The 20,789-nt window shown below is 35.1% G+C and overlaps 2 protein-coding genes across 9 annotated transcripts in view; one reads left to right on the forward strand and one right to left on the reverse strand.

Moving 5' to 3' along the window:
* The window catches only part of CDPF1 (cysteine rich DPF motif domain containing 1), a 24,591-nt gene extending 22,193 nt beyond the window's left edge, over positions 1-2,398 (forward strand). For 4 of the 6 annotated variants that reach the window (XM_026090309.1, XM_026090310.1, XM_026090306.1 and 1 more), the window contains one exon: positions 1,078-2,398. The gene's annotated coding sequence lies outside the window, so the exon portion shown is untranslated. Of the gene's footprint in view, positions 1-1,074 lie in introns of all 6 variants that reach the window. The other 2 variants (XM_026090305.1, XM_026090308.1) reach the window with 1 other exon arrangement.
* PPARA (peroxisome proliferator activated receptor alpha) overlaps positions 127-20,789 on the reverse strand; it is a 40,268-nt gene continuing 19,605 nt past the window's right edge. The window contains exons 4-9 of one of the 3 annotated variants that reach the window (XM_026090301.1): positions 19,850-20,094; positions 17,032-17,192; positions 15,457-15,595; positions 13,150-13,352; positions 9,800-10,247; positions 127-8,114 (exon numbers count right to left, since the gene is read on the reverse strand). In XM_026090301.1, the coding sequence (XP_025946086.1) occupies positions 7,867-8,114; positions 9,800-10,247; positions 13,150-13,352; positions 15,457-15,595; positions 17,032-17,192; positions 19,850-20,057 (1,407 nt within the window). In that variant the 5' untranslated portion in view covers positions 20,058-20,094 and the 3' untranslated portion in view covers positions 127-7,866. Of the gene's footprint in view, positions 8,115-9,799; positions 10,248-13,149; positions 13,353-15,452; positions 15,596-17,031; positions 17,193-19,849; positions 20,095-20,789 lie in introns of those variants that run through there. The other 2 variants (XM_026090303.1, XM_026090302.1) reach the window with 2 other exon arrangements.

Raw genomic sequence — 20,789 nt, forward strand, 5'->3', positions numbered from 1 at the left:
CAGTTAAGACTTGGCAGCTGCTTCGGATAAAGTGCAAGAGGCAGCAAGCAGAGGGTAACAAGTATGTAAAAACACAAGACATTACCATGAATTATTTTCCTGGAAGTAAAAGATCAGTACAACTCATTAAACTTGCTTTTAAAAATACTTTATTTTTTTTTAACTATTAAGGCAAAAACATATTTGAAATCAACTGTCTTTACATTCAGTCTTACAGGATGACTTCTTTTTAAGCACAGAGATTCCTACCAGTCTGTATACAAACACTGTGAATTCTACCTCATTTTTTAAAGGAGAGGAAGAAAATTCAGAATGTAAAAAAAAAAAAAAGTTCAAGTTCTTTTTCATTCTAGATCAGTAGACTGGCAGCATTTGAGAATTCACCATCGTATTTAGCAATATATAATTTTTACATTCACAAGTGCAAGACACTGTCTTTCCTATAAATCCCTGTGAGACCAGGACTTCCATTCTTTCTTGAAAATGTCATTTGTATTGTTCTGACTGAAAGAAACTTGGGAACATAGATTGAATTAGTGGTATTTTACTGCAAAACAAGCATTCCATGAGAATCAGGTTTGACTACTCCCTGTAAGAAATGTCTGCTCCTCACAAATTTGCTATTTAATACAGTAAAAGGCACCCAAGAAACATCATAAAAAAAATTCACTGGAAACAATGATCTGATGTTTTCTTCTCTTTAATATTGATATTTTGATGTAATTAAACACTTGCTAGCTCCATAGATTAGGGTTTGGCAACACTAACAAAAATGCGCTTTTTTTTTGTGTCACAGCAGATAACAGACAATTTAAGACATGATAAAGGGTTTCAACATCATGATGTAATTAAAATGCTGTATAACACTCCTAAAGAAAATTCAGAGCAATTGTTTGTAAAAGCTGTAAAACAGCAGGAACAACATGAAATGTAGGCCATCTGAAAAGCTGATAAAATGGACTCTGTCAAACAATAATAGGATCTTGTTAAAATCAGTAATACTATAGCTTTGATTAGCTTTGTTATTACTAAAGAAATAACTAAAACCATAAATGTTCTTCCCACTTCTGAAAGCAGAGCAAAGTACTTGTGGATACAGAGATGGAGGCATGGCTTCACATACCTACCCACCCCATGGGCTTCATCTCCTCAGGGGAGCAGGATGAATGATTTCATCAGAAGGGGATTTCTCCCATTATCCACAGGATGTGACACGAGCAGATGAACAACAGCAATCTGCTCGGTAACAGTCTGCTGAATGGAGCTGCTGGTGAGCACGGGTAGATACATGCCTGAATACGCACACAGCCTCACGAACAGCTCTGAGGTTTGCTGCAGTGCTAACAGGGGCAAAGGCACTGTGTCTCTGTGAAGGCAATCCTAAGCTACCATGTGGCAAAATTTACCTATACTATGTGAATGAGCCAAAGGTAATAAAGTCTGGATTTGAACTGCACTCTGCATTGTTTTTTGCATATGAATCATCCAGCAATTCTGCTACTGTAATCTTCTTACAGTTCCTGTTGCACATCACAAATTTTGAATGTTTATACTGCACTCCTACACTATGAAGTAGAGCACAGTATTTTTTGCATGATGCCAATATTTTGGCTGGTCAGTATTTTCCCCTACCACCAGTATTCCTTTCAAGTGTAAAGAATGCCATGTAACTTTTTGCATTGATCATAAGGCTGGCATTTTTTCCACAATAGGGATTTCTGTACATTCATATCCAACCTGAGAAAATACATCAAAATACTTAAAGTGACTTTAAGTACCTTATGCCGGATCTTGCAGCCCTTTAAGGCCCAACCTACAATCAGTTTAATAATCTCTTTTGTGCATGTAGCCTGTCCCTCTGGGCAACAGCAGCTCATCTGAAATTTAGGTCCTTGCAGTAGGAATTCTGTGCTGAAACATATTTCCCTGCAGTGGAATCTGACAAGATAGAGTAATGCAATAAAGGTTAAGGAGTTCAAGACAAAACAGCCTTAGAAACTGGAAAACCTTTTTTAAAAAAAAAAAAAAAATCCACCAAGTAAGCACATTAGGGAAAACAAAAGAGCAAACACCCTTGCCCTGGGATGGCTTTCGTTACAATGAATTTATATCACATATTTACAGTACAAAGTGACGTATCTGATGGCACCTTTTACAATTTTTTCACTGTTGCCTATGAAATTCAGAAAAGAAGATCTGTAGGTTACCATAAGAAAGTCCAGTATAGCTTTTATAAATTTGATAAAATGATCTTAATAGAAAACTGATATACTTTACCAATGCAGTGTATCTGTATGATGACAACTGATCAAGCAATATTTTTGAGCTGTAGCAATTTTGGAAAGTACAATTTCATCTATTACAAATCAATTGCAATAAATATAAATCATTGCTGGAACATTTGTAATATGCCGTGCTTGTACTAGATGCTATGTTATGAATACAGCAAAATACAAGTTATACCTTAAAAAGGTAATTCACTTTGCTCCTGTATCAGGATTCATTAGCAAGGGTGTTGTATGCACAGATAGTCACACCTGAATCACAGGACAGAGAATCCCTATGGACAGATTCTGAATTCATCTATACTTAAAAATCATAAAAGGAAAACTCCTATAGGAAAAAAAAAAGGAACTTAAAAGTTATATTTTGTTTTGCACTGCCGAATTACATATTTTAGAATATATCTACAAAAACTATCGATCGACCTCACTGCAAGTAGCAGGAAATAATTATGTAAACACTTTTTTATTTCTAGTAAGCCATAAATCAGTTTCTCAGAAAATAACTGCATATGAAATACTAACAGAAGCTAGCTCTTCTTTAGCTTTCTTTTCAGACTTTTAAGTAAAATGAAGTACTCTGCCGTAAAGCAAAGATGAACTTTGTTCTGTAATCTATCTTTCATATTGGTGAACTTGAGCTAAAACCTTAATAATATTAACTCTAAATATTTTAGAATTACAGCTCTTTCTAACCTAGACTTACTTTTATTAAAATGAAATAAAAAGAAGTCTATGTTTTAGGTGAAAATGTATTTTAAAATTTGGTTACAATTGTCAATACCAAATACTAATTAGCTGCAGAATTTGTGACACTTCTTCACAAATGATACAGTAATAAAGACCATAGAGGAATAAATAGTAGTTTGTCTTCAACTTCAGGCCCATCATCCTTACCCATAAGAGTAAATCTTTCCTCACTATACAAAAGGGTTCACAAGATAAAGTATGAAACGTAAGTATTTAAATTAAATAATTTACATATTTTTCTTAAAGCACCTTTGTAATATAATTTAGTGAAAGTTTATACCTTGCAATTATATTCTTGTATTTTACAAATTGAAACATGAAGAAATGGTATTACATTAAAAAAAATCCCACAGTACAGAATATCAATAATCTCAGATCAAACCCACATATAATTTAAATGTCTAGTAAAAGAAGGATGATAAAGCTGATTAAACATAGATTAAAAAAAATATATGCAGCTGTTATCAGGAAAGTACTTGAGATACAAGCAAGCACTGATTACCATACTATACCTTACATTTCAACACTTTTGAAGGGATTAGGGTTTTCAGTGAAGGACCATTATTTATAAGATCTTATGCTTAGGTAATACCACAGCAGCTGCAAATGCCTTTGTTAAATGTAGTTACAGATTTTAAACTAAATAACATGGATGCTTTTAAGGTGAGAAGGAGCTGAAATTGTTCCTCTTCAGAGACAGTAAAGGCAGCTACAGAGTAATCTTCTCCAATTGCTTAGTTTAAGATGGTGTGTAAATTGTCCAGGCCTTCCATTAGAAAGGAGGAGGAAATTCAGATTTAATAGTATGTACCCAGCTCTGCAATGAGTAAATCTCCAAAGTTTTAGCAGTTTGAATAAACAAACAAATGTTTAGTTTCTTATTTTAAGCTCTTTGATGTGCAAACTTCTGCTAGCTCTCTCATGAGAACAGACTTAGTGCAACTGCTGGTATTTCCTAAATCTGTGCAGGCCAGAAATAATACAAAAATATGCTCTTTGGCAGTATGTCAGCTTTCTAGCAGCTGGCTAGAACTAAAGCACAAAGGCACATGGAAATGAAAATTAAATGAAAAAGAAGATTTCTTTAAATACCAAGAAAAGTTCAATTTGTATAAATGGAAAATATTACTAACCATGGTCTGTCATTTTGTGTCTAAAATAAAAGTGGGCTTCTTTAATTTAAGAGGTACAATGTAACTGATTTTTTTTTAATGGCAGTTGTGTGCTGTTACACTGAAGACAGTACACCTTTAAACAAAATATTAAAGAAAGAGATGCAAATGTACACCAGATTTCCCTAATACATTATACAAACCCTTCCTTCCCCCTCCCCCCCAACCTTTTGTCAAGATGCCTAGGGTATCCCAACAAATCAAATAAACTCCTCAATAATGAATAGGCTATAGGTTCACTGAAAACTATTAAGTTGTACCACTGTTTCCTAGGATTTTTCTCTATCCTCTGCTGTATCTTAAGCTGTTTGTGGGCTTGCAATCCCTAACCAAGGTTCTTCGGTTCTATTGATAATAAAAATAAATAAGTGTAAATAAGAATCAGAGCAAAACTATACATAACAAGCCAGTAAATCTGTAAAAAAATCTCCTAAAATCTGATCACCCCCAGCCCCAAAATTGATATTTTAAAATAGTTTATGATCTGTGCAAGGTGGAGATGCTGAAGGTTCCTCAGTAACACATCCTAAACTTGTCAGACTCCAAACTTCCAAAGAACTAGCACAAACTGAGTCATTTTGAAACCTCATTGGCAAATGTCTACTGCAGTCATCTACTGAGGTAGCTAATGTACTTTGTTAAAAGTGTAATGTTGAAATTAAGAACGTCTTTCACACATTAACATTCGAGAAGTGTCTGTCCTGTGTCATTCCTTGAAGATACTATGAAGATGGGCACAGTGCAATAGCATGGATAGTGGTATCTATCCAGAATTTTAGGCTATGCTAACATCTTGTTCTCATCTCTGTAATTCAAACGTGTGTTTTTCCATACATTTAAAGGGCTGTGATTTAATTTAAAACAGAAATCAAATTCCAGTGTCTGAAGAACTATTCAAAAAATGTTAGCCAATTTTCAAATAATGAAACAAAATGGGTCTGGAACAGGAAAAACGCAAATTATGCACTTTCCTAGTGTTTATAATAGGAATCTGCAACAAGCAGCTGCTTAAAGTTATGCTTTCCACTGAAAAATGCTGTTTTCAATTGTGTATAGCTTTGCCAAATTTAAATATTCGCTATTAAATATTTTATGTTTTTGAAAAGTTTCAGTGCAGTGTTTTAGCCACTTGAGAGAGCAAGAACAGGGAAAATAATACATTTTGTCCACACTAATTTTGTCTAATTTTTCCAAGAAGCTTTAGTACATCCAAATTATGGAGCAGAATTTTAAAATTTGCCTTTTGCATGCATCTGAGCTTCGGAAAAAAATTACAGCTTTCACTTTTTCAGAATAAACTTAAAACTACTGGAGACTCCAAAGTTAGAATTTACACTGCCCTCAGCTGCAGTGATCATGCTTGATCACTGCACTCTTCCTACATACTGATGCCACATGTACCATCTCCAAGTACTCAATATGTCATCACAGAATGGCTAACATCATTGACAATTTTTGAGAAAGCAATAGTGTGTATCAACGTTGAATGTCTTATGCTTAAAGCCCAATGTTCCATAGTTAAACACAGCTGACTTGAGGAATAAAGCAGTATCATTACAAAATCTTCTTGTTATTTCTGAGGGCATACTGTGTACTGTTATAACATGCAAAGGACAACCCACTTCTCTACTTTTTCCTGTTAAGACCTGCAGTCTTCTCTTGATGAAGTGTTACAAGTACTTGTAACGTAGCTAACATCATTACTCCCTGTTGCTGACTGGGGAGAAGGGAAGGTACCTGACAGGGAAAGAGGGATAATTCTGTTCCTATGTATTTATTCTTTCTATCCTGCCCAAGACAGTCACCAAATTTGAGGCCTATGCATTAATATTTTGCACAATTGCAGTAACTAAAACCTCGGCTAATGGCCATCACCTGGATAAATATCAAATTGCTTTTAAGCCTGTAATTTATCCAGTGCCTAGCCATACCAGTGGGCCTGTAAGAAACAAAAGTTGTGACTAAAATAAGAAACACAGTTTGATGTTCTCACTTTACCAGTCTTTTTTAATTCTTTCAGTGAAGGTTTCAGATTCTGAAACCTGCTACAATAAAACAAGCATAAAGTGTCCTCCTGTGCCACTGGAAGTTTAACAACTATTGTGAAAATGCTAAGATTGGCATCTGAGATCTTTGTGTTATGAAACAAATAAGCAGATAAGGAAATAACAAAATTAAATTACCAGATTAAAAAATGAAGAGAAAAAGAAATGGCAGAGTCTTGAACAAATATACAATTAAACTAATGGGTAGCCCTTGCTTTCACTTTTAGTGCAGGAATCTCTGATAAAGAATCCTGTTAAATGGCGAAAGACAAGCTGTTCCATTTTGGCTCATTCCACATCAGTTTCCTCTCAGGTACCCAATTAACTTATTTATTCTCAACTGTGCTCTCTTTCATATATTACACAACTGACATCTACAAATTCTGCTCTTGGTAATACTGTCACCTTATCCACTATGGCTGTATGGACAAGTACAAAATTTGATGAAATAACGTGGTTAATATTGCTATGGACAAGGTATAAGAAAGAACAGAAAAAAATATATCCATCTGAGTGGATAACTGAAAAAACAATACAAAATAGTGTACTCATTAGAAAAATAAAAAAGTTTGAATCACTCTACACTGCAGAAATACCTGTCAAGAAAGAAGGTGCTATTCTTATATAATGATTTCTTCAGAGTAAGCTATCATTGTAGGCACTAGAATGCTATGAAGTTGGAATTCATTTTCTCTGGGCTAGGGTCAGATTTCTTGGAGTCTCTCCAGAACTCTTGCTAATTCAAAATGATATTTTTAAGTCAAAACTGCATCTTGAGCTATTGCAGGTTCTCCAGAATACACACAGTATGATATTTATCCACAGGGACATTTTCTTATTTCCCTAAAACACTTAAAAAAACACCAAAACAAAACAAAGCAAAAAAAAAAAAAAGAAGGATTCTGTCACTTTGTTTCATGTAGTCATCAAGAAACACCTGAATGGAGCACCTCTGCTGTATTTTAGATAGCTCTTTGGATTTTATTTCATTTCATAAAAGAAACATCTTTTCAACATGCTAATGCTGAAGTTTACTGATGTAAAACTACATGAAGCTGTGCTTCACGGAACTCAGGCAACAGCACGTCAAAGGTCTTTCAATTTTTTTAGAAGTGCATGTACAGTAATATCCAACCATTCGATGCATATAGACTGACTGCCTTAAGAAAAAGTGTTAGTTCTCAGTAATTATCATTAGCCAAGAGTGCATAATCTTCATGATTGTGCATATATATACCTGGAGAGAATTTGCTGAATTTGTTATATTAATTCTAAAATGACTTAGCCAAGAGGAAATAGTTTTGTTCATTTCTGTTAATCAACATCCTGATTTATTATACAAATATGTATTCCTTACCAATCCTCAAATTTCCAAATAAATGAACCCTTGTGAGCAACTTCATGAGCATTAAGATTGATATTTCTCTGCAGAACTCTTTCAAAAGAGGACAGAAGAACCCAAACCAGAAGAATTTTAACACTCAGTTATCTAGCTTTTAGATTTTTCATGCTCCGGACTGAGTGAACAGCAGATAACTGTGCAAGTAATTTTGCTCCCATCTATTATTAATATTGCTGTTGTCTTTAAATACTGTGGAAAAAAAATATTAAAAATCCTTAATACATATCCCTGTAGATTTCCTGTAGTAAAGGGTGTAAATGTGCATCAGACTCAGTCTTCTTAATTATCTGAACAAGTTGAGCATGCTCTGTCACAAGTTGTCGAAGGTCAGCCATTTTTTGAAGAAGTTTTGGGAAGAGGAAGATGTCATCAGGATGGTTGGTTTGCAAGTGAAGTTTCAGTACATGCACAATGCTCTCTTGCATTTTTTCAATGTGTCCTACATTTACAAGACCAGGACGATCTGTTCTCAAAACAAACAGAAGAATACATGTCATAATTTTATAATTATTCTTTATTGTAGGTTACTACATTATACATGGAAGACAACGAGAATATTCCCATCAACTTCAATAGGTTTTGGATCAGGCTTGAAGTAAATCTTCTTTAAGTAAAGGTAGTCTTGTCCCTTTGGCCCAAGTGTTTTCAATGCCCATGGTTATCTGAGGAGAGAGTTCATGATACTAGTACATTCTCTGCTACAAAAAGTCAGTAGAAGTACACAGCCTAGGAATCCAGTTCTATATTCTGTATGTCACGATAACAGAATTCAAACAGTAAGGACAGGGGGGAAAAGCATTTGGCTATTTCTAGGGAGTTCTCCAAGACTGGAATCCATAAAAAGAGCCATTTCACCCTTGGTTCCCATATACATTCCCATGACACAAGTTATTGACAGGACTTAGAGAAGCTAACACCCTTAACACTATTAAGGATGTTTCACACTTTCCAGGATATGATCCTATTTTCAGCTACTTATGATCCTGTTGCACCTTGACTCTCTGGATCAAACTTCTCTGTAAGGCGTATGGGAGCACATGCTAAAGTTGTTTCTTGAAAACTTAAGGTATTTTGAAGGAGGAGGATAGGGAAAAATACCATTTTGCCTGTAAGTAACTCTACTGGCCTCTGAAAAATTCAAATTCAATATAACATGCAAAAGTAATTCAAAATATGAAGGGAGCTTGCTATCTAAACTAGTGCATTGAATTTGAAAGCCTACAGATTATATCTCTCTTCTTGTAATTGCTGAAGATGCAACCAGAGGCCAGTGAAACGTTGCCCTGTGTGTTTGGCAGGACACAAAAAAGGCAGGCAGTCATAGCTGTTGGAACTGGCTTGATCCCTTATTTCCCCTTTCAAAATGCTTTCAAAGAGTTCTGGATTTCACCTTAAATATGAATGTCCTTACTTTCTGGAGGAAAAAAAAAGGATTACATTTGTGTTCCTTCACTCAGAAAGAGTGCAAACAACAGGCATTAAAAAACAAACAAATACACAAACACGTTCTTAGGTATTATGAAATGATTTTTAAAAGCACCATAAGCTGATTTGAAAGAGGAAGCTAATATTTGAAAATAGTCTGTGATATTAAGATCATAATCCTAACACAGGAACTGCATCAACAGAGCAGCGCATTTGTGCAGAACTTGTGATCCAGTCAGCAAGTGTCAAAGATCAGCAACACTATAATCTGCATCTGCCTCTAAAAGTAGAGTTGAAAAGGCCTATTTAATCACAATAACAATCTCATTATAAAGTATTTTTCTGCCCATGTCACAGATACAAATACTGTTTCCTACCCAGCCCTAAACCTCCAAAACAAACAAAAAAACAAAAAACACCAACACTCTTCACATCCTGCTTTTAAAAACATGGAGCACCCAGGCCCCTCTCTGAGTGAGGCTAAACAGTAACTCCACTCATCCATACAATTCTGCAAAGCAAAATACAGGATCAGAGCCACAGCAATGCCACTGTATCTTCTATGAAACATGCTAAAAGGGAATTGACATTGTTAGAGGTAGAATTAAATCTTTGGAATTTCATCAACTGTAAGACATAAATAAACTTTTCCATTAGAATTATTAATACAGGTGAAGAAAATCTTAAAAATTACTACCTAAAGAACAAATATGTATTGCTTACCTCCACAGCAAATGATAGCAGCCACAAAAAGGGATATATCACTATCATCCAATTCCAGTGCATTGAATTTCATTGCAAAATTGAATTTTGGCTCCATTATATCACAGAATGGCTTTCTCAGGCTTTTCAGGAACTCCCGGGTTATAAAACCGTTTCCATAGGCTACCAGCATCCCATCTTTGTTCATTACAGAAGCTAACATGGCAAATATGGCTTCATAAACTCCATATTTTAACAGTGTCACTTGATCATTCAAATCAAGATTGGAGAAGCCAGGGATAGATTTGGCAAATTCAGTAAGTTCTGTGACAGTCTCTACAGAGGTGCACTGGCAGCAATGGAAGATTCGAACTTCTGCTTCCTTATTCTGAATTCCATTGGCTACCAGTTTTGCCACCAGTGTCTTCTCTGCCATACACAAGGTATCCATATCATGTATAACGAATGGCTACAGAGCAAAAAAAAAACAAACCCCTTGAATTAGTTCATATTTCTGCATCATGAGTAACCAGGTATTACAGAACTACAAACTGCAGTATCTAAGAGACTCTGCTCTGCAAATGACAGTGCAAATAGTAAAATGTAAATATACGTGACATTAACTTTAACGTAGTTGTTTTAACTAGTCAGTAGCTGCAGTGAAGATCCAGCAGCACAAGGTTTATCAGGTATATATCCATCTCAGATTAAGTCCCAGAAGGTTCTCAAAAGACTTGTATTACCTTCTCCAGAAGCCCACATTATTCTACCTACTTTCCTATCAATTCCTGAACTAACTGTACTTGATGCCTATCATGATGCTTTACTGAAATATCTTCCTGTAAACATACGACATTTAAATACAGGCAGTCATTTAAATATAGGACAGAATATTTACACAAGAGTGTGACTCCTGTATTATTCTTGTACTTTATTATCAAATTATCATAAATTATGTTTCAGCTGCTCTTCCACAAAAACTCAGCTCATCTTTCTAGCTACAGTTAGTGCAAGATCACCACTAAACCCAGAATTACACTAGAATGTCAGGCAAAGCAAAATTTCAGTCTTGATCACAATCTTTCCATAAATAAAATACCCTTTATTTAAAAAAGGTATGTGCATTACAAATTGATGGGCTGGTCTCTTAAAACATCATTTTAAAATTCATCCCACTTTCCTAAGGAGAGGAACCAGAACTCAAAAATATTTTAATGTATTATATTTTGACTAGTATACCTTAAGAGCAGTGCTCAAAAAGAAGGACTTTCCTTGAAGGAAAAACAAGAAAAACTAACTCTTTCCAGCCAATCAAAGTCACGGCAATTGACCTTGAACATAAAACTACTTCCGTAAATGCTAAGCAAAGCACCTTTCCTGTGTTGTTTTACTTGTCTCAGATTAAACATCCCAAAGAACTTTTGGTGTTCTGTTAGAAACTCTCATAGAATTCACTTATTTTACTTAGAAAATGTTAATACATGCAATTTTTCTTACAGGTCAGTGAACAACAGTGGATATTGTCCACTTTTTATATGCTTATGATGACTATACATTCCATCTCATATCAATCCTTAAGAGTTATAAGGAACAGATCTTTCTATGTGCAGGTGGATGTGAGAAGAAAGTGGTAAAACAATACCAATATGAAATTTCTAAACTCTTTAAAAGATGTAGTCTATCTTTTAAATCCTTTTAGAATTTATTATCATTTCACTACGTGGAAAACAGGTATTGCCAAGGATTTAGGAGCCAAATTTAAAAATGCCACCTCATCATCAGGAAAAATAGCCTGTTTACAATATGCTAGTTCTGATCCTTTATTTCTTTTTACTTGCAAATTCATCAACACATACGCAAACCACTATTCTCTGGCCAACCAGATGACTCTAATCTGAGAGCCAGAAAATCAGTCTTATCCTGGCATAAATGCAAACACAAAAATTACGACCTAATGATCCAGAATCTCTGCATTGCAGAATCCCAACAGATATTGTAACTTATGATTGTCATGTAATAACAAGCTTGAAAAGAATTGTATGCAGGTAACTACTTGGTAAGGTGTTAAAGCATCGTAGGTACTGTAGGTTTATGTCAGCTTGTACCACTCCAAAAGTTTAAACCTGTACTTAAATTTTAAGTATCTCATCAATCCAGTGAAAAAGACTGGAATTATTCATGTTTCTCTTTTAAGGCAGAAATCCGTATGCTTGGCTAGACTGGACCTATAATACATCAAATTCCACTATTTAGAAGACATCTCGCTTACAATTTTGATAACATCCCATAGTAACACATGGTTTTTATTCTGGTAAATGTAAAATCTCCCCCTCCTCACATGCTTTTTACGGAAGTTACATTTCTTATTTTACCACTGATTTTATCTTCTATTTATTAACATAAATCACAACAGAAATTAAAAAAATTATACATAAAAATGAAACAAGTCAGTCCTTACATTGGTTATACCTTCTCATGTGCTACAGAACAAAAAGCAGTTGATAACACTAGCCAGCCCGAACTCCTCAGTGTCTAATGATGATTTTCTTACCATATTCAAACATTTATAGGAAGTTTATGCCAGATTGTCAAAACTGTTTGGTTCAGAGTTAAATTTCAAAGATGTTGTACAACTCACGAGTAAATATTACACAACTACTTATTAATCAGTAATGATCCGAGTACCTCAAGTAAAAATTCAAAGAGGACATTCAATATTTAGAATAAGAGCTTACTAAATTATCCTGTAAGAAAAATAAACTCTACAACTTATATGTCTTCATAAAGTTGTTTGCTTCTCCCTTTCAAAGTAACCATATAGTTAAGACCAGGGTGAGGAAGTGGTCAGAACTCTAAACGAAGAATTACAAACTTTGAATTCTCTTTCCACTCCTACCATTAGTATTACTGTGGTTAAAACAAGAGTCATACAAAGCGCTCCTGTATGCCCTAAAAGACAGCAATATTTATCCTGATATTTGTTGCAGAAGAGTATTATAAAAATTCCCCCTCCAAAAGATTTTTTTTTTTTTTACTTTCATCATAACAGGAAATTAATTTTTAATCATCCCCCAATACCAAGAGGTATTCACATTCAGATATCACATTCTGTTTTTTGATTAAGAACTAATTTTCTTTTGCTTCCATCTTTATTATGATTTAAGGCGACGAGCTTCCATTTAATCATAACCATCAGTTTAGTCACCTGGTCTTCCCAAAGCTTCCTATTCTGATTCTGTTTTTTTGCATATTTTATGTCTGTATTAACATGCTATTTATCATCTAAAAGATTAGCGCAAGAGTTTAACAACTTATTACATTTCCTTATGTACAGGCCAACTTTAAAGTAAAGTTACAGCAAAACTACTTACTGGATTGTTATTAGTCTTCCCAGCAAGGATGACTCTGGCTTTAACCTTGTTCATATTGAAGTTTTTCAGGTAGGCATCATGAATCCTTTTGGCAAGTGATTTAAGATCTGCCATTTCTGAATCTTCTACATAATTTTCACCTGTTAAAATTTCTGCTTTTAACTTTGCCTTCTCAGACCTTGGCATTCGTCCAAAACGTATTGCTGATGGGAAAGACATAATTGTAAAACAAACATAAGTTAGACAAAAACGTATGCCTTTTTCCATTGCTGATTAGAGCAATAAGACTATCTACAAAGATGAAGTAGAATATTTATTATGATAAATTCATGAATTAAATAATCTCATTCTTTCCAACAGAGTCAGTGACTAATTATCAAGTCAGTATGCTAAACTGAAGGTAATCAAAATGTTTCAAAACACAAACTGGTATTGGTATCAATCTAGAATACATGTCTTCTCCCCTCTACACAGCACAAGTAGTTGTATTTTTTCCTCTCCTTATTATGTGCTGCATCTACAACTCCCAACATGAAACTCAGAGTCACCCATTAGAATTCTAAAAAATGGCAACTGAGTGAAGTCATGTCAGGAGCTTGACTGAAAGAACATACATGCCGGCTGCAGATCTGCCTTGGGAGCTATTTGGTAGGGAACACTGCGCAGAGGTGGGCCCCAACTCCATTCCCAATTCTGAACTTGCTGGGGCATTCAGTTCTGTACATGCTGGTTGTTCAGTTCAACATAGCTGTACTGCCTAGTGACAGCAAAACAGACCCCAAATTTATGTTCAAATCCCTAGGCTATAGCCAAAAAATCCTCCTCCTAGACTCAGAATTTTACAATTCTTTCTCTGTAGAGAGAGACTGGTGGGGATGAGAATAGGTTTTGATTATCCAATATAGCAGTTAGGAGATTCTCTTGAAAGGAAGGAGATGCAAGTTTGAAACCCCACTACGTGTGGAGGTCTCCCGTTTCTTGGGCGAGTGGTCTTGCCTTTTAGCCATGAAATATGTACTTCCATATCCTTCTCCAGTTTCATCTTAAAACTAAAGCAACTCCTTTTACAAGGAGCCTTATCCTCTGAGGGTGTGCAAGGTTTGGAGATAGTCAATATAGCTAGTTACTCTTGCCTTGTTTCAGTAACTAATCAGTGCAACGACAGCCCCTCAGTGCTTTGATTAAGCAATTCAGACCATGTATACAATTAGTGCTTCACAGACCCAAGGAATTTTTCTCACGACATAAGGAGGTCACTCTAGGAGTGATCTGAAATGCAGTTTTGGAATGCAATGGAAGTCCTAACATGGCAGGCCTGCCCTGAATCAGGCCATGGATCTACTGGAAAAGTGGAAGAACATCTATCCTAAACTGAAACTTCTAATTTTAAGGTCGTGGCTGTAAATTTACTTCTAGTCTTTTCCTCAGAAGTTCTGCCCACAAGTTAGTGGTCTTCTCCTTCTGCTATCACCTCCTAGATGTTTGCTCCCCACTTCAGCTGGAGCACAGGTACCCACACCTTTTTAGTAGGCTGAAATGACTTCAGCTGAACACCAGGCCCTGCCAACCAGCATAGCTCTCTACTAAACTCCTGCCCCAGAGACGTTACTCTGTTGGCTGGCAGACTCTTCCAAGTCTGCTGCTTCAGGAAGGTTATCACCAACCAAGAATATAAAACTTCTCCCAGTGGGGCATAATCTCAGTCCATCTTTAAACATTGGCTGAAATGGGCCTGTAAGCCCCAAGCTTACCAGCCCCATGCTAAATCGTTAACACAAACAATAACATAATTTTAAAGTTGGTTATCTAAATGCTCTAAATTATTACTGTTTCATTTAACAAGCAACCTACCAGATTCCTGTTCCACAGTCAGCACAGACCTTCCCCTCCCCCATACTCCCTAAACCATCTGCTGTTACACTGCAACCTGCAAAATAATGAAGTCTGGTTTCCTACAGATTTCAGGCCTGTTATTCCCTCCCACAATGAGCTCATTTTCCTCCTACTCCCGGAATTTGTTTCAGTGGGACCAATGGTGCCAAAGTTCTGACTTGAGAAAACAACTAATGAACATTCATATGGACAAACAGACAATCGACACAATTGTATAGGGTTCATAAAAGTACATTTGACAGCTGTGCATCAATTGTATTAACTAGCCATTAGTGAAATTGGTTCACCTCCACTCTATGCTGTAATAACTTGATGTTCAACTCATATCAGTAAGCATAAAACCATCCAAGCGCCTGCTTTCAGAAGCAGACCCTGGGTAGGAACACACAAATTATTAAGGGCGCTCTTACCTACCGTTATGTGACATTCCAACTGAAAGGCACTTTTGAAAACGACAGTATTGGCACTTATTACGATTTTTTTTCTGAATTTTGCAGTTGCGATCACATTTATCATAGATGAGTTTTAATCGAATTGTTCTCCTAAAAAAACCCTATAAGAAGTTCAAGAAAACAATATGTAATGTTAAAGAATGTTGACTACTAAACTTTAATCATACAGGTAGTTTTTTTTCTCCTTTTATTGCTTATTGTTGTCACTAGCAAAACAATATACTAAGCATAACCTGCCCAAAAGTAAAAATCTTTTACTCCACACAGTGAAGTTGTGTATATGAAGGCATGTATAGAATGGGAAACAGGGAAAGAGGGAGTAGCTCTCAGCCCTCTTCCTTGGGAAAGACAGCCAAGAGCCCAGAGTACCTGCAACATTACTCTTAAGGATTAAGCAAAGCAGTCATGTCTTGCTTTTGCATGCATTCTCTCAGCCCCCTCTGTCAGACACAACCTTCGTCTTTCATATGTGTAAGTCACATAAACACACAGATTTAACACATCTTTTCCCCATCCAGCAACTGTGTGCAGGATGATAACACAGCAGAGTGTATAGAAAAAGCCAAGGTCACAAAAACGAGCATTACAAAAAAGCCTGTAACTCAACAAATCTTACCGTGGTGTCTTGATACTGCAACGTAACACTAGTGTCATACTACAAAATCGTGATAGGGTTATCAAAATTAAAGACATTGTAACATCTTGCTTCATGGGACATAAGGACATAATATTGGATATCATTTAGACTGTGGGGCTTTATGACTACATCTGATTTTGAACTGGCTCTTCGTCTCTTCAAAGGCTAGTACAAATTCCTGTATTTGATTCTAGCATTATTCTGTAAGATTTGTATTTGAATTGTCATCTTATGACCCAGGAGGCTTAATGGTGAGCATGAGAGAAAAATATAAACATATAAAATTGTTTCACTCATCTTACATTATAATTTAGGGGGAAAAAATGTAAAATTAAAGCTTTAGAAGGAAAAAGAAAAGAATCTTATAATTCCTGGGTTATATCATATATTGTCATATATATTATTGATAACATTGATTTGCCCCAGAGATATGCATTCGCTCCAAAACTACAAGAGGTAGAATACTAAATGATTCAGGCAGAATGTGGTGGAGATGAGAAATTCAGGATTTGTTGCTGTTTTAATGGAAATGTAGCAAACTCGCATGCTTCTCACAGCTATACTTCCAACACAAATAAAACACTAGTGGAGCAAGTAGGCTTTGGGTTTTGGTCACAGTTTAGTGTTTTAAGTTGTTTTAGTGTTTAACTAGCTGTTTTCAGAAAAGCAGCATTAAAATTATCATTGTGAACTGCCTCTGCTTGATGAAGGTCTGGTATTAAATTATGGTACCCGAACAAATCATTTCTCAATTATTTCACAGATATGTTCATTATTTAAATAATTTTAATTATTAGAATTCTATTAATTAAACATTTATGAAACAAATGTTTATCTTCATATATCCCTGTAAACAAAGCAACATAACTTAGGCTCTTAAAAAGAAAATTACCACTGTACCTTACAACCTTCACAAGCATGTACTCCATAATGGTAGCCTGAGGCTTTATCCCCACAAATTCTACATTCAATGTTTAATGCTCCACTGGGTGATTCATCTATGCTACCTGGAGCTGTGGCAAAATTAATGGATGAAGGACTGGATGCTGGTGAAAGGGTGTCTAAAAGAAAAAGGAACACTTCATAAATACTACACTAACAAGACTGATACCATTCCTAACTAAATCCACACCAAAAATGAGCTTATTTAAAAAATAACCAAGAGTTAATAGTCATTAAGTGAACTAATAATTTGGCAATAATAGTGTTTGAAAAATACTTCTTATTTATATTCACAGTGCAAACAATACAAAATATATGATGTACCTTGCTAATTTGGTGAGACATACAATGTGCACAAACAGAAAAAAAAAAAAAAACTATCCAAAGTCACTCTGATAACAAGAACCAGAAGGGTGATAATGGGTCTTCAATAATTCTATAAATACTCTTTACACAAAGTAAGAAAAAAAAATCTTTTTTGGATTTTCCCATGTTCCATTTTTTTATTTTGAATTTTTTTTTCAGTTTGATGTGAACACTAAATTTTTTATCTCATAATTTACAATAAATAAATAAAAAGTACTGAAATTATTTTTCATTTAAATCAAGGAAGTTTTCTTAACTATAAAAATGCACATATACTGTCTTCACTAGTTCAAGAATAACACAGCAGTTGAAACTGAAAAGCAATACTCAACACGTATCTACTGTTCCAGAAAAGCAGTGGAAAAAAAAAATCCCGAAAACAAAAAAACCTCACATCAAGTTTGTATCACAATATCCATTCTAGCTGTTGCTCACTCTTTCCAAAAAAGTTACTAACAGCTCATCTTACCATCACATCTTCCATCTCTCACGCTGTAGTGTTCAGAATCAGATCTATTGCTATGGTATGATAAGAGACATATTCCTAGCTCAACCTTGAGTTAGTCCAGCACTTGAAGATACACTTAAAAGTCCCACCGACTTCAGAAGAGCTACTCATGGGTTTAAATGATGATCTAAACTGAGGTCTAAAAGGGAGCTATAGAACTTCTCTTTCTAAACAAGACATTTTCTCAAAGAAGCAAAAGCATACTCCTTCATAACCAGAAAAAGACTAAACAGATATTAAAAGGTAGATAAGCCGAGTGTCTGCTTCTAAGGTAGCTTAACAGTAGAAGCCTTGCTCAGATATTTTACCTTTTGAGTATAATGGGAAAAACATTTCTGGGTAGTCATACAATGAAATAAGCTGTCCAGACATTTTACTACTAGATGAAAATGTTACAAAACTAACACATCCCAATTTTAATTATTTCAATTAATATTTCCACCTTGCTTGAGGAAAATATTTTCTGAGGCCAGAATTTCTTTTATCTTGCATCTCACAACTTGCACCACAAGACTTTAGCAAATTAATGGGTGTGTTTTTTTAACAGAAAGATTAAGAAACACTCGTGAATGTAGGTCAGCAAGTATTATGTTGGAAAGAACCTTGGCATAGAGGTCTCAAAGTCTGCTTTGCCAGCACTGCCAAGCCCACTGCCAAGCCCACAGGTATCAGAATGATCAAGAAACAGCCTAAAACCCAGGATTTTTTTTAACTATGATTTTCATTTCTTTTTACTTGCCTTATGGAATTTGTTCACATTTTCCATCTTCTCTACAAGCAAAACTAGAACTTTTTCCAAAGAACACTGAATACTCAAAATAAGAATGTAACACTAGAAACCGATCCAAATATCACAAGACTTATACACACAAACAACAATTAAAATCCCATGACTTGGAAAGACATTATAAACCCAGTACATCTAAACTTGTCCCACGTAAGGCCTATCTCTAATGTGAAAGATTTCAATGAGAGAGGGACCTAAACCGTATTTTTACAACCATTTCTTTGGACAGCAGTGCCAAAATACAGCTGTCCCTCTCCCTTCAAAACTCCCACTGTTCATTCCAACCACTGCAGTACAGGGGCACTCCTCAACTGCATCAGTGCAGTTTCTATGAGGTATAAACCTAGGAATTGATTTATAGTGTTTAAAAAAAGAAAAGAATCCCAAATGCAAAACAACCAGAAAATCAATCACAAATAGCTTAGATTGGCTCCACTGCTGAAAGGTTTGTAAAAGCGCAGTTTCAGTGAGAAGCTGACATTATTGCAGTGTCCCGTAACTTTTCAACAATTTCCATGGGAATCTCTCACACAAAATCTCACACGGTCAAAGATCTTTTGACTAATGACCATGTAATGTACTAGTGCTCTCAGATGAGTTACATTAACCAAGGTAGAAACTATTAGCTGGATAATGCTACTCTTGAGAAAGGGAGAAAATCAGCACATTAAAAGCATCAGTACCTTAAAACGTACTAGAATTCTAGGTTAGCTTTTTAGGGGTTAGATTACAAATATCTTTTTAGTAAATGCTTCACAATACACTTCAAACATGAGATCTGAAGAAATTAAAAAAATGGAAGAAAAATTTTATTGTAATATTTTAAGTGCTTTACAGTATTTTTAAAAAATGTATATTGTATCTTCTTTGCTAGTGAGTTTTAAGAGTTATTTTGAAAAAGGGGTTGATACTGATGACAATTTTAAAACAACAACTCTACACACCGATCATTTTTCAGTAATGTTTGCCTCATAAATTAACTCTAGCCTTAAATATTTTAAGACCAAGCTATAATCAGCTCATATATTTGTAGTGCCATTTATTGATAAACAACGATTATTACATTAGACATATATATATAAAAAAAGTTTTAATATAATCCAAGACTCTCTTACCTGTTATAACTGATCCATCAGATCCTGGACCATTTCCCAACGATTGGAACTCTGTTAAACTTAAAGCTCCAGAGCTATCATCACCTAGAGACTGAGAGATGTTTTGAATATGCTCCATGTCTTGTAGGAACTCTCCAGATAAAGGGCTGCCTGTATCATCCTCCTCCAAGGGAGTAAGTGGATAAAGCTGGTTTTCAGTGTCCACCATTTTGGTCAAGTAGAGCTGTCAGTTAAGCTTCTTTACACTGGTGAAAGAAAAAAAAGAAAATCCTGCCCTTACAATATCAAAAAGAATTTTAAATTTGTTACATTTGTATCAGTTACACACATTATATCAAATATGTGAATTCTAAACTGATAGTGAATTACTTGCACAATATTCTGTTGTTCTAGAAACTTTATAAAACATGAATCATTGATAGGGTAGAAAAAAAGAAGTCCACAAAATATTTCAATATGAAGAAAAGCTATGACAAAATTAATTTGTAGATTCTCTCCTCTACTGTTAAAAGTGATAAAACATGTTTCTACAGCAGACATTAGGCATTTCCCACCAAAATTGATAGAAAAATAACAAATATCAACATGTATACATACTATGTTTGTCTTTCTCACTTTAGCTAAACAGGGTTAAAGATGTTGATTTGCTCCTCTGTTCATCCCTTTTCAATTTGTTCAAAAGGTCTTATGACACTGCAGAGAACAAAATGCTGCCTTATACTATAATCCTTATGGAAGTGGGCCAAACAAAACCTTTTTGACTTGTTCAGGTTAATGAACTTGCACTTTGAACAAGAGTGCTCAATTGTATGCAATCCAGTATATCTGTAATTCTTAGAGCTATTTTTATTTCCTACAATGAAATTTGTTTTTAAAGTTGCCCTCTCATTTCAGTTTCTGCTCATTTTATTTGGTTCACACACTGAAATGGATTTTTTTA

Source organism: Apteryx rowi, unplaced genomic scaffold (genome assembly GCF_003343035.1).
Source record: "Apteryx rowi isolate R43461 unplaced genomic scaffold, aptRow1 scaffold_858, whole genome shotgun sequence".
Classification (NCBI taxonomy): domain Eukaryota; kingdom Metazoa; phylum Chordata; class Aves; order Apterygiformes; family Apterygidae; genus Apteryx; species Apteryx rowi.